General features: G+C 39.7%; 1 protein-coding gene across 2 annotated transcripts in view; it reads right to left on the bottom strand.

Moving 5' to 3' along the window:
• COPA (COPI coat complex subunit alpha) overlaps positions 1 to 16,391 on the bottom strand; it is a 50,392-nt gene that overhangs the window by 15,849 nt on the left and 18,152 nt on the right. For both annotated transcript variants that reach the window (XM_033856396.2, XM_004312668.4), the window contains exons 11-14: positions 4,407 to 4,557; positions 3,404 to 3,470; positions 2,380 to 2,455; positions 408 to 490 (exon numbers count right to left, since the gene is read on the bottom strand). In XM_033856396.2, coding sequence (XP_033712287.1) covers positions 408 to 490; positions 2,380 to 2,455; positions 3,404 to 3,470; positions 4,407 to 4,557 — 377 coding nt within the window. The remainder of the gene's footprint in view (positions 1 to 407; positions 491 to 2,379; positions 2,456 to 3,403; positions 3,471 to 4,406; positions 4,558 to 16,391) is intronic.

Raw genomic sequence — 16,391 nt, 5'->3', positions numbered from 1 at the left:
GAGGGGGTGGGGACTTGCCACGTGGCTTGCAGGATCTTAGGTCCCAGACCAGGGATCGAACCCGGGCCCCAGCAGTGAAAGTGCCAAGTCCTAACCACTGGACCGTCAGGGACTTCCCAGCTCACCTATTTCAAATTTGATGTTTTTTGGCTCCTGTGTCATCAAGAGTGACTTTAGCTTGGTTCTTAAGCCCAGAGCCACAGTGATAATCCACCCAATCAAATCAATTTTAAGGCCTTTTTTTTCCCAAGGGGTTTGGGGTAGAGTTAAGGAGAAAGCAGCCAATACACGAGGACCACAGCTGCCCAGGGCAGAGTAAGGGAAAAAAAAATGCTCTTTATTCTGCAATACACAGGCCACTGCCACCACACTCTCCAAATTAATTTCCCTTTTTAGTCTTAACTCACCGAATGCATCCGATCTAGGACAGCAAACCGATTGCGAGCAACCCAAACAGCTGTCAGGCCTGAGGACCGTTTCCCTTCAGGAGCTGAGAAGAGCAAAACCAAAGGGCAGGAACATGTAGTAAGCTACTGCCAGGTGACAGAGTCAGGTGCCATGAAGCTGCCAGTCTTGCTGGCTGCCATGTTGGCTTTGCCAGTTCAGCTGCTTCCTAACTTATTCAGCCATAACCTGAGGCTATTGTCAGTGACTTTTCCCCACCAGTTCCCTCCAAACTCCAACCTCCACCCCTGCCAAGCCTCTTTTCTCTAGGCCAAGTGACTGCATTTCAGCCAACACCATATACTGGCAGAAGGACCACCCCCATCTTGGGAGACAGCACATTCCATCAAGCTAACGAGCAGGGCCTCGCTGGCCAAGCTGCGGCACAAAGCAAGCAGCCTGTGAGTGTCTTGGACCTCCTATCTCAACAAGCTGGAGTAGAGACAGAGCCCCCTCTCCAGGACGCAGCTGCTCTGCTGCTTTTAACATGCAAATGCAGACCTCCTAGTAGAGTAGGATGGGGCAGAGTGCTCCTAACTAAATCCAGGCAGCTCTATGCTGGGCAGTATTTAGCACCAAGCTGATGCTCCATAAATGTCAATCATTCACTCAACAAAGTTACAACATGTTTCTCAGTTCCCAAACATTTCACTGGATGATTAGAATTCCGAATGGGTACTCCACACTCTGGGAAACTTCAAAGGAGATACACAGAAGGATGCGTGGAAATACTATTTTATCTATTAGTATCAGCAGGAAACTGGACAATACGTGCTGGCCAGCCTTGCCAGGCCACCCCTTGACAACCAGGGGTGTCAGGCAATTTACAAAATTAATTATTATCATAACCAACACTCCCATTTTCCAGGGGCCGAAGAACCACACTATTCAAGCCTTTCCTCTTTCTCTTCCTCTGTGCTGTACCTTTATTCCTTTAATAATTATTATCTCCCTCAAAAAAATGGAGAAGATAAAATAAAAGTGGTTATAAGACAAAACAAAAATATTTTAGACTCTATTAATTGTAAACAGATGGGGAAAAGAAGGGGATGGGTAAGCAGGACCAAACAAAAAAAATTGGTCAGAAATGGCTTGACTGATTAATTTATAGGGGAGACTTTGATTTATGGATATCAAAGACATACAGGTTTTCTCTCTTTCCACCATGACCACACTTATAGGAGAGTGATGATATTAGCAGCAATGACACAGTGGCACCCACAATAGGACAGAGCTAGCAAAATATTTCTCAGAATCTGTTGATTCGGTCTAAAATATCATGAAAGTATGGTACTAAAAGTGGGGACCTGAGGAACAAACCTCTGACCTACAAACCAACTGGAGGGAGTACACTAAAAGGAGCATAAGTGAGACTCAAATCTATTCTGAGAATGTTTTGTCAGCAAGTTCTAGCAGAAAGGACTAAAAAGGGATGGTGGTGATGGAAGAGGTAGGCAGGGGTCTCAGCTGGATCCGGGATCCCTGGTGCGGTGAGAGGCTGTTAACAGCCTCATCTTTCTGACATGCAAAAGGAAGCAAATCGGATCTGGATATGGATGGGAGAGCATAAATCCCTAGTCCCAGGATGAGACACTGCAAGATTGGAACCATGTTTTTAAATAAATGAAACTACCAGGGTGAAAGTCACATCAGCTGACAATAAACTAGGATAACATGCTGTGCTGAAAGAGAAAATGGAGAGTTTCTAATAACCAAATTATAAAATATATATATCTAGCTGGAGTAATAAAATGGAGAAGGAACATGAATATTTCACACCACAGTTGCCTCTGATGCAACTGTCAGCAGCACCTGCCAACAGACATGAGTGATGTGGCCATGGCCTGGGGACAGAATGTGAAAAACTTGAAGAGGAGTGATGATATGGGTGAGGAAAGCTAGGAGCAGAGTCGGGTATACAAAGAGAATGCCTACCATCAGGATTCTGGGAGTCGGCATCCTTGGGGATGGTGTACAAGTCATAGGTACTATTCTCTAAATTACTGGCTCTCTGTAGAGGAAAGGGAGGAATTGTTAGTAAGAGAGCACCCAAGATACCAGTTTACTCTGACATAGAAAACAGCACCATTATACAGACAGCAACCTGAAACTATACTTTTCACACCTTTCACTCAGAAGGCATTTGAACGTTTCTACAGCTAAAAATTATAGGGCTCGTTGCCAAAGAATTCAGCATTCATGTCACCTTATTTTTCTTTTATCTTCCAAAGATGTAGATATCTTTTGAATGAAAGCAAGGACTGCTCTCTATTCCACAAATTAACAGACTAAGACCCCAATATTCCAGTGCCCCACCTGAGTTTATTCATCAACTTAAAAGTCTGTTTGAAGGTAAAAAAAAAGACATCAAAGAAAAAACATTAAAGAAAAGTGCCAGGAGGAAAATATGGGGCTGTTAGATATTGAAGAAGAACTGGGATCAGACACTAGACGTCATATCGGGAAAGACAGGTTTTCATTCTTCTGACTTGGCAATGAAGGCACTAAAATTAGAATGCCATTTCTTTCTTTTTTTTTTTTTTAATTGTATGGCAAGAAATGTGGAGGGCTACTTGATGACCCCCAAAGGTAACACCACTGAAAGGAACTCTTCTCAAAATCAGCTCTACTATTTTCACCCAAATGGAGGGAATCAAGATAAGCATCTCCTTTGAATAGGATATAGTCCCAAACATTCTTTCAAATTACTTTCAGTGATTTGGGTGATTCATCCCAACGCTCCATTAAGTTTAGAAGTTGTTAGCCATATGAAAGATGTAAGTACACAAACCCTTAACATGTTTATGACAGCTGAAGCCTACCTGGTTTGAGCCTCTGTTTACTGTTTCAGCTCTCTCAAAATGACCATTAAATGGTTTCAAAGAAGCCATTAGAGATCCTCTAAGGGCATGAGAAAGAGACCTATGGGAAATGAGGAGATCCTAGGAGGTTTACTCACTGTACACAGTAGGACTGCATTTTCTGCTGGATTGTACGACATGTTGAACACTGGAAACTTGGAACCACTAGAGATATATATATACAAAAAACAGAGAAATTAGTAAAAAGATATAATAACAATAGGAAAAAAGGAATTACTCCTACACCTCCTACTTACCTCATCTTTACAGATATACTTATCATTTTTATAATCAGAAATAAAAATAAATGAATGTTGCATCTATTTCTTCCTTCCTTTAAGGCTTAGGGACTCCCCTATTTCAGCTTTGAGCATAGAGTTTTAAAAAAGCACACCTAGTACAAGTCTACTTATTCAACAGAAGGTATGGCTAGCACTCACTGTAGTGAGTGGGATTGATTCTTCTTGGGTACAAATTCCTACACATAATTGCAGTGGATACCACAGAGTAACATGATGTGATTTGTCTCTGGCTAGTTTCTCCTGTCCCTTGGAGTGATAACACAAACCGATTCTTTTATTGTAGTAACGCTGGAGGGTGGTTATCAAACCCTTATGCCAAAGCCTGCCACCATGAATGTTTCAGCATGCTGATACATCTGGCTTTCCAAGAGGATAGTTCCTTTTGCCAGGCACCCTAGATATTATCATATCTTCAGAGTTAAGAGTTTCCAGAGACATATATTCTGGTTTAGAGTTGCATGCATTTTGCTGAAAAGCAAAGGGAGAGGTATAGAAAAAAAATGCTAAATAAAGGCAAAGAGGCCTGTCACCAAGTTGGGCTACTCTCAACCAGGAAACTTTCCCTGGTTTTCAAGACACCTGGCAAGCTTGGCAATATGATTTCCTTTCCACAGGGTCTCTAGCATTGTCAGCAGGGAAGCCCCCATTGGCCTCATGGCCACCACCACGCTCCTGGGGATTCTATCTGTGACAGGAGATGAGATCCAAAACGTTGTTAAAAGAACAGACTCCAGTTTGTGAGTATTGTTTCATGGTAACAGATGAGACACTTTGGAGGGAAGAAACAAGTCTGATTTACCTCCGCAACTGCATCACAGCTACATCTTTGGAGCTGTTGAAATCCAACTGACGTAAGAATCGGTCCTTGACATAATGAAGCATATTGCCATGAACAGCATAGGCTGGCCGTTCCCGTTCCAGTTTAAATACAATCATGCCACCATCATGGCCTGGGCCACAGGGAAAAGGGAGGAAGAATTAGCTGTAGGCAAGAAAGAAAACTGGAAACAGGAGATACACAAAGATGACTACTGTATATGTATGCTAAAAACAAAGTTAAGACACCTAAATGCATTCTTTATTTGCCTAAATTCTCACAATTCTTGGAATCTTTATTCAAGTAAACACCTGTAAATCATTTACCAATACTCACTCTATCATACTGCCACATTAGACAAAACCTCCTCTATGTTCTCCTAACTGCTTTGTACAAACCTCCGTCACAGCACGTACCATTCTGCACTGTAATTGTTTAGGTATATCATCCCCAGTATACACTGAGTTCCCTGAAAAGAGAAATTACAATAATTTCCATCCTTCCCCAGTCACTATCAAATAACAAACATAAAAAGTAAGTGCTGAACAAATGGATGCTAGTTTAAAAAGCCTTTCTGGTTCTGTTTTTTAAAAATGTTTTGCTTTTCCCTACTAACATTATCAATCACTCAGAAAAACTTTCAGTCTTTGTCCTCCTAGTATACACTCCACACATAAATCAGATCATGTCACTTCCCTACCCAACACCTTCCAATGGCTTTCCATTCTTTCAGAATAAAGTCTTAAATTCTAATGGCCTACAAGGCAATGCCCAATCTGGCTTGGTCTTACCTCCTATTACTTAGCCCCTTACTGTGCTCCAGCTGGCCACTCTGATGTTCCTCAAACATGTTAAACATTTCTCATATCACGGTCTTTGCATTTGCTGTTCCCACTGTCAATGTATTTATCATTCTCCTTCACTTTCCTGAACACCCAATATAAAGCAGCAGTCCCTACACTCTTCCCTCTCTATCCCACTTACTTTTGCTTAACTTTCTTTTAAAGCAGTTTTCACCATACATTGTTTTATATATTTATTGTTTTATGGGTCTACCTCCCTTCACTACAAATAAAAGTTCCATGGCCTCAGGTGTAGTGCTTTCCAGGGACTGCCCCACGCCCACTCCAGCTCCAGGCACTCCACCAAGAGACCACACTCCCCAGGGACTATGCCTGCCCAGATGCACTCCAGCCCCAGCAAGCCTGCCAAAGCTGCCAGGTGCAAACAATCTACACAGGAATGCTTTCACCCGTTAGGGCCACTCCTTAAAAGACCAGGAGAGGTAGCTGTTTTGCTTAAATTCATAGAAACAAAAAGTCAAACAAAAGGGAGACAGAGGAATATGTTCCAAAAGAAACAACAAAATAAAGCCCCAGAAAAAAACCCTAATGAAACAGAGATAAGTAATTTATCTGATAAAGAGTTCAAAGAAACAGTCATAAGGATGCTAACCAAACTTGGTTGAAGAATGGAAGAATTCAGTGACAACTTCAACAAAGACTTAGAAAATGTAAGAAAGAACCAATCAAAAGTGAAGAATACAAAAACAGAAAAAATATGCTAGAGGGAATCAACAGCAGATTAGATTATATGGAAGAACAGATGAGCAATCTGTAAGACAGAACAGTGGAAATCACCCAATTGTAACAGCAAAAAGAAAGAATTTTTTTTTTAAATGAGGAGAGTTAAGGGACTTCTGGGACAACATCAAGCATACTAACTTTCACATTATAGGATTCCCAAAGGAGAAGAGAGAAAGGGACAGAAACCGTATTTGAATAAATAATGGCTGAAAAGTTTCCTAACCTGAGGAAGGAAGTAGATATCCAGGTCCAAGAAGCACAGAGATTCCCAAATAAGATGAACCCAAAGAGATCCTCACCGTGACATATTATAATTAAAATGGCAAGAGTTAAAGATAAGGAGAGAATCTTAACCCATTATTGGCCGGGGGATTTTTGCAGAAACTGGTGCCTGTGGCCAGCGATTTGTTACGTAAGTGAATACTGAAACATCCACGTTTGAGTATAATTATCAACAACTGTTTTTGCACTTAATGTATTTTTTTGAAACTTTGTACATGTCTTACTAAAGCATTCTAATATTTCATTAGAGTGTGATAGGCAGTACAGCAGGCACCTCTGTGCAGGGGAACAGAACATCTATTACAAATATATCCTGTTTCACTGTGCTTTCCCCTGGAAGAGCAGACTCTACATTTTCTGGCGGCATTGTTTTTTTAAATTTTATTTATTTTTGGCTGCATTGGGTCTTCATTGCTGCACACGGGCTTTCTCTAGATGCGGCAAGTGGGGGCTACTCTTTGTTGCAGTGTGCAGGCTTCTCATTGAGGTGGCTTCTCGTTGCAGAGTACAGGCTCTAGGTGCTTGGGCTTCAGTAGTTATGGCACGCAGGTTCAGTAGTTGTGACTTGAGGGCTCTAGAGCGCAGGCTCAGTAGTTGTGGTGCATGGGCTTAGCTGCTCTGCGGCATGTGGGATCTTCCCAGACCAGGGCTTGAATCTGTATCCCCTGCACTGGCAGGCAGATTCTTAACCACTGTGCCACCAGGGAAGCCCCGCAGCATTTTTTTTTAGTCATGTGGGTATTATTTCCTCTAGAATATGTTCTTTTATTTTACCTGATAGTTGACAAGGTGGATCTTTGTGGAGGGCTCTTTTAGAAACACCACAAGAAGGACCAGGTGCGGGACTACCACTATATTCACCAGAATGGTCAATTACCCATTCTCTAGCTACTGCTAACAAAAATTGCTTGTAAGTCATTTTATTCTGTGCATTAAGGCTACAATAAATTTTAAACGCATTGAATAAACTGCAATACTGAAATAGCAACCCACTTTCTTAAACCATTTTCAAGTTTTCCAGAGGATATTGCAGTTTGCCAGGTATTGACTGGATCAATCAACTCCTTTCATAGATTTATTATACTCTAATATACAAGTGGGCTTAGTCATCTGATGGTCAGTCCTCCTGTCTTCTTTTCCTGTAGATGCTATGGAGGCATAATGAATAGTTGTCACCATGCAGACTAGCCTTTTGTCTTTCCATATAAGAAAAATCACTTTTCCCGTCCATAAGAATGTCATTTCTTCCCTCTGTAGATTTTTACGTTTCTCTTAATTGGTTTGGTAGACCATGATTCTCTCTTATAGTCCCACAAACTCTGATTTTATTTTTCAACAATATTTCAGATGTGGACACACTGTTGTAACAATTGTCTTGGTAAATACGGTGCCACGAACCAAGATAAGGCTGTTATAAGATTGTTTCTTGTAGTTTCTATCCTTCACCCATGTAAATCTCAAGGTTGCATATATACCCAGTTTCACTTTTGTTAACCATCCTGACCAAACTTATTTTGTAAGTTTTCTGGGATTATAGGTTTTGAATCTGAGTCGTCCTCTCCACTTTATCACTGCCTCATCAAGCGATAGCTCTTGTTTGGGTATACAGATCGATGGAAATTTTTGTAGAAAATAATCCAAAAGAGGTTTAACTTTTGAACCTCTGTCTGCAGGAAGTGGAGTTTCTGAGTTATTGTTAAAGTGAAGAAACATCATTATTTTTTCGAACCTTCTTCTCGTCATAATCTTTGGCAAGATAGGTGTTTCAAGTAAGGGATCAGTCGGCCAATATTCTTTCCAGTATGACTTTCTTGTTTGTCCCATCAAAATTATTAATCCATGGAAGCAACCTAAACGCCCATTGACAGACGAGTGGATAAAGAAGATGTGGTACATATACACAATGGAATATTACTCAGCCATAAAAAGGAATGAAATTGGGTCATTTGTAGAGACGTGGATGGACCTAGAGACTGTCATACAGAGTGAAATAGGTCAGAAGGAGAAAAATATCATACATGAACGCATATATGTGGAATCTAGAAAAATAGTACAGATGAACCGGTTTGCAAGGCAGAAATAGAGACACAGATGTAGAGAACAAACGTATGGACACCAATGGGGGAAAGTGGCTGGATGGAGCGGTGGTGGGATGAATTGGGAGATTGGGATTGACATATATACACTAATATGTATAAAATATATAACTAATAAGAACCAGCTGTATAAAAAAATAAAATAAAATAAAATTCAAAAAATAAATAAAGGAAGCTTCATACCTCTTAAAAAATTATTAATCCAAGAAACTTCTTCATGTCACTATTGGTTACATCAGTCCATTTTAAAGCCTTATCATACTTTTTATATGCTTTTTCATTCTGTTGGTGATATCAGTTTGTTTGAGAAGCAACCAACTCAAAAAAGTTGTTACCAAAAATTAATTCTGTTATTTCACTAACACTTTGCAAATTATTACATTCAATAGTTACACCTGACACACCTGTAAAGTCTTCTAATTTTTATGAAATGTTGTCTGCAATCCACTCTTCTGCAGAAGCAAGGGAGCATTCTCCAGCACCATGAGTTTCATTTTCACTTTCCATATCAGAATCAATCACTAAGTTTTTTTGTCTTTTTGTTGGTCTAACATTCACATTGTCTGAATCAGAACTATATTCTGAAGAACCATCATCTTCTGAGACACTAGTATATATGTCACTTGGACAATCAGAGAAAGTATCTGCGTAAAATTCACCGAAAAATTCTTCTTCACTCAAAATCTTGCGATGCATCATTTTTGAAAATTTTATGGTAACAAACTTGTGTTTATAATATACACAAGGTTGGAACAAAAACCTAATGGAGCAAAATGCAAATGGTATCGACAAGTTGTATAATGAACGCTTGATCAATTTTAAGCTCTAACAACTTTGCATGGTGATGTTAATTGTATCACTCTCTAAAAACGTATTGATACGTCTCCAGTCAATAACATTCAGGTAACGAAAGATGTATTAATACATCTCTGGTCAATAATGTGTTAAAGGCAGCAAGAGAAAAACAACTAATCACATACAAGGAAAACCCCATAAGACTCTCAGCTGATTTTTCAGCAGAAACTTTACAGGTCAGAAAGGAATGGCAGGATACATTAAAATGCTGAGAGGAAAAGACTTACCACTTAGCATCTATCCAGCAAGGTTATCATTCAGAATTGAAGGAGAAAGAGTCTCTCCGACAAGCATAAACTAAAAGAGTTCACTACTAAACCAGCCTTACATGAAATGTCAAGGTCCCCTTTAAGCAGAAAAGAAAAGGCAACAACTAGAAATAAGAAAATATATGAGGGACTTCCCTGGTAGTGCAGTGGTTAAGAATCCGCCTGCCAATGCAGGGGACACGGGTTCAAGCCCTGGTCCAGGAAGATCCCACATGCTGCAGAGCAACTAAGCCCGTGTGCCACAACTACTGAGCCCACGCTCTAGAGCCAGCGAGCCACAATCACTGAGCCCATGTGCCACAACTACTGAAGCCCGCACACCTAGAGCCCATGCTTCACAACGAGAAGCCACCGAAATGAGCAGCCCATGTACCGCAACGAAGAGTAGCCCCCACTCACCGCAACTAGACAAAGCCCATGTGCAGCAATGAAGACTCAACACAGCAAAAAATAAATTAAAAAAAAATTTTAAAAGATAAAAAAAAAAAGAAAATACATCAAAGGAAAAATCTCACTGATAAAAGCAAATACATAGTAAAGGCAGTGGATCAGCCACTTAAAAAGCTAGTATGAAAGTTAAAAGACCAGAGAACAGTTGACCCTTAAACAACATGGATCTTAACTGCACTGGTCCACTTACAGTTCTCTTTCACTAAATATGTACAATAATACTACACAGTCCACTGCTGGTTGAATCTGCAGATATGGAACCACAGGTACAGAGAGTCAACTGTAAACTTATATGCACATTTTAGACTGCACAGAGGGTCAGTGTCCCTAACTTCCATGTTGTTAAAGGGTCAAGTGCAGTATAATCAACTATAATTACAAAAAATAGTTAAGGTATACACAAAATAGAGATATAAACTATGAAATAAAATACATAAAATGGGGTACATGTAAAAATGTAGTGCTTTTACAATGCCTTTGAACTTAAGTGACTATCAGCTTAAAATAGACAAATATATATACACAGTTCAATATTTATGAAATTCATGGGAACCACAAACAAAAACTTACAATGGATAGACAACAAATAAAGAGAAACAAATCCAAATGTAACACTAAAGGAATCCATCAAACCACAAGGGAAGAAACCAAGAGAACAAGACAGGAACAGAGAATAACTACAAAAACAACCAGAAAAAAATTAACAAAATGTCAAAAAGCACATACCTATCAAAAATTACTTTAAAGGTAAATGGACTAAATGCACCAACCAAAAGACTTACAGTGGCTGAATGGATAAAAAAAATAAGACCTATCTATATGCTGCCTACAAGAGACTCAAGTCAGATCTAAAGATACACATAGACTGAAAGTGAAGGGATGGAAAAAGATATTTCATGCAAATGTGAAAGAAAAGAAAGCTAGGACATTACTCATATCAGACAAAATAAACTTTAAAACAAAGATCATATCAAAAGGCAAAGAAGGGCATTACATAATGATAAAGGGGTCAATCCAACAAGAGAATATAACATTTGCAAACATTTATACACCCAACATAGGAGTACCTAAATATATAAAGCAAATATTAATAGAAATAAAGGGAAAAATTGACAATAACACAATAATACTAGGGGACATTACACCCTACTTACATCAATGGACAGATCATATCAACAAGGAAACACTGGCCTTAAACGACACATTAGACCAGATAGAATTAATAGAGAGAGAACAGTCCATCCAAAAGCGGCAAAATACATTATTTTCAAGTGCATATTGAACATACTCCAGGACAGATCTTATGCTAGGCTACAAAACATGGCTTGATAAATTTAAGACTGAAATAATTTCAAGTGCTTTTTTCACCAAAACAGTATGAAACTAGAAATCAACTACAAGAAAACTAGAAAAAACACAAACATGTGGAGACTAAACAACATGCTACTAAACAACAAATGAGTCAACAAAGAAATCAAAGAGGAAATCAAAAATACCTGAAGACAAATGAAAATGGAAACACAAGTGTTCAACATCTATGGGACATAGCAAAAGCAGTTCTAAGAGGAAGTTCATAGTGATACAGCCCTACCCCAAGAAACAAGAAAAATCTCAAGCAATCTAAAAGTAGATGTAAAAAAAAAACAGGGCTTCCCTGGTGGTGCAGTGGTTGAGAGTCCGCCTGCCGATGCAGGGGACACGGGTTCGTGCCCCGGTCCGGGAAGATCCCACATGCCGTGGAGCAGCTGGGCCCGTGAGCCATGGCCGCTGAGCCTGCGCGTCCGGAGCCTGTGCTCCACAACGGGAGAGGCCACAACAGTGAGAGGCCCGTGTACCGCATTAAAAAAAAAAAAGAAAAAATGAAGAACAAGCAAAGCTCAGTGAGTATAAGGAAGAAATGATAAAGATTAGAGCAGAAATAAATGAAATAGAGACTAAAAAAACAATAGAAAATACAATGAAACTAAGAGTTGGTTCTTTGAAAGATAAAATCTACAAACTTTTAGCCAGACTCATTAAAAAAAAAAAGAGAGCTCTAATAAAATCAGAAATGAAAGAGGAGAAATTACAACTGACAGCACAGATATACAAAGGACTGATTGTAAGAGAATACTACAAACAATGATATGCCAACAAATTAGACAACCTAAATGGATAAATTCCTAGAAACATACAATCTTCCAAGACTGAGTCATGTAGAAACAGAAAACCTGAATAGAGCAATTACTAACAAAACTGAATCAGTAATCAGCAAACTCCCAAAGAACAAAACTCCAGGTCCAGATGGCTTCAAAGGTAAATTCTATCAACATTTAAAGAAGGGTTAATATCTATCCTTTTTGAATTATTCCAAAAATTGAAGAGGAAAAAACACTTCCAAACTCATTTAATGAGGACAGCACTACCTTGATACCAAAACCAGGCAAAGATCATAAGAAACCAAAAATTATAGGCCAATATCCCTGATAAGCATAGATGCAAAAATCCTTAACAAAATATTAGCAAACCAAGTACAATGATACATTAAAAGGATAATACACCACGGTCAAGCACAATTCATTCCAGGGATGCAAGGATGGTTTAACATCCATAAATCAATGTGATACACCACATTAACAAAATGAAGGGTAAAAATCATATGATCATGTCGATAGATGTAGAAAAAGCATTTGACAAAATTTAACATCCATTTATGATAAAAACTCTCAGCAAAGTGGGTATAGAGGGAAAATACCTCAACATAATAAAGGCCCTGCGTGACAAACACACAGCTAACATCATACTCAATGGTGAAAAGCTGAAAGTTTTTCCACTAGGATCAGGAAAAAGAAAATGATACCCACTCTCGTCACTTCTATTCAACATAGTATTGGAAGTCCTAGCCACAGTAATTAGGCAAGAAAATGAAAAGGTATCTAAATTGCAAAGGAAGAAATAAAACTGTCACTATTTGCAGATGACAATACTATATAGAAAGCCCAAAAGATTCCACAAAAAAACTATTAGAACTAATAAATTAATTCAGTAAAATTGGAGGAAACAAAATTAATATACAGAAATCTATTGGAATATCAGAAAGAGAAATGAAGAAAAAAATCCCATTTACAATTGCATCAAAAAAGAATAAAAAATCTAGGAATAAATTTAACCAAGGAAGGTAAAAGACCTGTATTCTGAAAACTATAAGACACTGATGAAAGAAATTGAAGATGACACAAATAAATGGAAAGATATACCATGCTCATGGATTGGAAGAATCAATATTGTTAAAATGTCCATATTACTCAAAGCAACCTACAGATTCAGTGCAATCCCTATCAAAATACCAATGGTATTTTTCATAGAACGAGACAAATACTCCTAAGATTTGTATGGAACCACAAAAGTTGCCAAATCACCATGGCATTCTTTAGAAAGAAGAACAAAACTGGAGGTATCATGCTCTCAGACTGGAAACTATATTAGAAATCTATAGTAATCAAAACAGTATGATACTGGCACGAAAACAGACACATAGATCAATGGAACAGAATGGAGAGCCCAGAAATAAATTCATGCTCACATGGTCAATTAATCTATGACAAAAGAGGCAAAAATATACAATAGGGAAAAGGCAGTCTCTTCAATAAATGGTGCTGGGAAAACTGGATAGCTACATATAAAAGAATCAAACTGAACCACTTTCTTAAACCATGTACAAAAATAAATGCAAAATGGATTAAAGACTTAAATGTAAGACCTAAAACCATAAAACTCCTAGAAGAAAGTGTAGGCAGTAACCTCTTTGACATCAGTCTTAGCAGCATTTTTTTGGATATGTCTCCTCAGGCAAGGGAAACGAAAATAAACACATGGGACTACATCAAGCTAAAAAGCTTTTGTACAGCAAAGGAAACCACCAACAAAACAAAAAGGCAACCTACTGAATGAGAGAAGATATTTGCAAACAATATATCTGATAAGGGGTTGATATCCAAAATGTGAAGAACTCATACAACTGGGACTTCTCTGGCAGTCCAGTGGTTAAGACTCCACACTTCCACTGCAGGGGGCCCAGGTTCGATCCCTGGTCAGAGAACTAAGATCCCACATGCAGTGTGGTGTGGCCAAAAAAAAAAAAAAACAATCATAAAGAACTCATACAACTCAATATCAAAAATCAAATAAGCCAATTTAAAAATAAGCAGAATACCTGAATAGATATTTTTTCAAAGAAGACATATAGATAGCCAACAGGCACATGAAAAGGTTCTCATCACTAATCATCAGAGTAATGCAAATCAAAACCATGAGATACCACCTCACATCTAACAGAATGGCTATTATCAAAAAGACAAGAAACAGGGCTTCCCTGGTGGCGCAGTGGTTGAGAGTCCGCCTGCCGATGCAGGGGACACGGGTTCGTGCCCTGGTCCGGGAAGATCCCACATGCCGCGGAGCGGCTGGGCCCCTGAGCCATGGCTGCTGAGCCTGCGCTCTGCAACGGGAGAGGCCACAACAGTGAGAGGCCCACGTACCACAAAAAAAAAGACAAGAAACAAGTGTTGACATGGCTTTGGAGAAAAGGGAACCCTTGTGCACCGTTAGTGGGAATTTAAATTGTTGTAGCCACTATGGAAAACAATATGGAGGTTCTTCAAAAAAATTAAAAATAGAACTACCATATATGATCCAGCAATTCCACTCCTGGGTATTTATCAAAAGAAAACAAAAACACTAATTCAAAAAGATATATGGGGCTTCCCTGGTGGCGCAGTGGTTGAGAGTCCGCCTGCCGATGCAGGGGACACGGGTTCGTGCCCCGGTCTGGGAAGATCCCACATGCCACGGTGCAGCTAGGGCCGTGAGCCATGGCCGCTGAGCCTGCGCGTCGGGAGCCTGTGCTCTACAACGGGAGAGGCCACAACAGTGAGAGGCCCGCGTACCACAAAAAAAAAAAAAAAAAGATATATGTACCCCAATGTTCTTTGAAGCACTACTTACAACAGCCAAGATATGGAAGTAACCTAAGTGTCCATCAATAGATGAATGGATAGAGAAGATGTGGTATACATATACAATGAAATATTACTCAGCCATAAAAAAGAATGAAATCTTGCATTTGCAACAGCATGGATGGACATGGAGGGTATTATGCTAAGCAAAATAAGTCAGAGAAAAATAATTACTGTATGATTTCACTTATATGTGGAATTTGAAAAACAAATGTACAGGGCTTCCCTGGTGGCGCAGTGGTTGAGAGTCCGCCTGCTGATGCAGGGAACATGGGTTCGTGCCCCGGTCCGGGAAGATCCTACATGCCGCAGAGCGGCTGGGCCCATGAGCCATGGCCGCTGAGCCTGCGCGTCGTCCGGAGCCTGTGCTCCGCAACGGGAGAGGCCACAACGGTGAGAGGCCCGTGTACCGCCAAAAAAACACAAAAACAAATGTACAAACAAAACAAAATAGAAACAGACTTTTTTTTTTTTTTTGGTGGTACGCGGGCCTCTCACCGTTGTGGCCTGGTCTTATTGTAGTGATCATTATGTATAAAAATATCAAATCAGGCTTTCCTGGTGGCACAGTGTTAAGAATCTGCCTGCCAATGCAGGGGACACGGGTTCGAGCCCTGGTCCGGGAAGATCCCACATATCGTGGAGCAACTAAGCCCGTGAGCCCCAACTACTGAGCCCGTACTCTAGAGTCCGTTAGCCACAACTATTGAAGTCCATGCGCCTACAGCCTGTGCTCCGCGACAAGAGATGCCACTGCAATGAGAAGCCCACGCACCATGATGAAGAGCAGCCCCCACTTGTCGCAACTAGAGAAAGCCTGTGTGCAGCAACGAAGACCCAACACAGCCAAAGACAAAAAAATAAAATTAAGAAAAAAAAATCAAATCACTATGTTGTGAAACTAATAAAATATTTTAAGTTAATTATAACTCAAAATTAAGTTCTATAAAGTAAGAGACATTGTTTTATGCACTGCTAGAATACCAGCACCCAGACTAGGGCTGATACTCAGTATGTATTTGCTAAACGAATGAATAAAACTCAGCTTCTAGCTCCTCAGTCTAGGAACCTCAAGTGTCCAGTATTAGCCTCTAAGTCTCCTAGGAACTAATCAAAGAGAATGGGCTTTAGGTGAATTCCCTGGAGGTCCAGTGGTTAGGACTCAGTGCTCTCACCGCCAAGGGCCCAGGTTCAATCCCTGGCTGGGGAACTAAGATCCCACAAGCCATGCGGCATGGCCAAAAGAAAAAAAAAAAAGGGAGAGAATGGGCTTTATTATTAAATGAATTTTGGTGGATAAAGAACACTATACCAAGAAGGTAAGGGAGTTAAAAAGGAGAAAAGCTTCAACTAGGTGGCTCTGAGACTTCTATTTTTCCTTGTCATCCTACTATGTACTTGCTGGAGACAAAGCTAATGGAGAATCACTCTCAAG

The sequence above is a fragment of the Tursiops truncatus genome, chromosome 1 (genome assembly GCF_011762595.2).
Source record: "Tursiops truncatus isolate mTurTru1 chromosome 1, mTurTru1.mat.Y, whole genome shotgun sequence".
Lineage (NCBI taxonomy): Eukaryota > Metazoa > Chordata > Mammalia > Artiodactyla > Delphinidae > Tursiops > Tursiops truncatus.
This window is presented reverse-complemented; position numbering and strand designations above follow the sequence as displayed.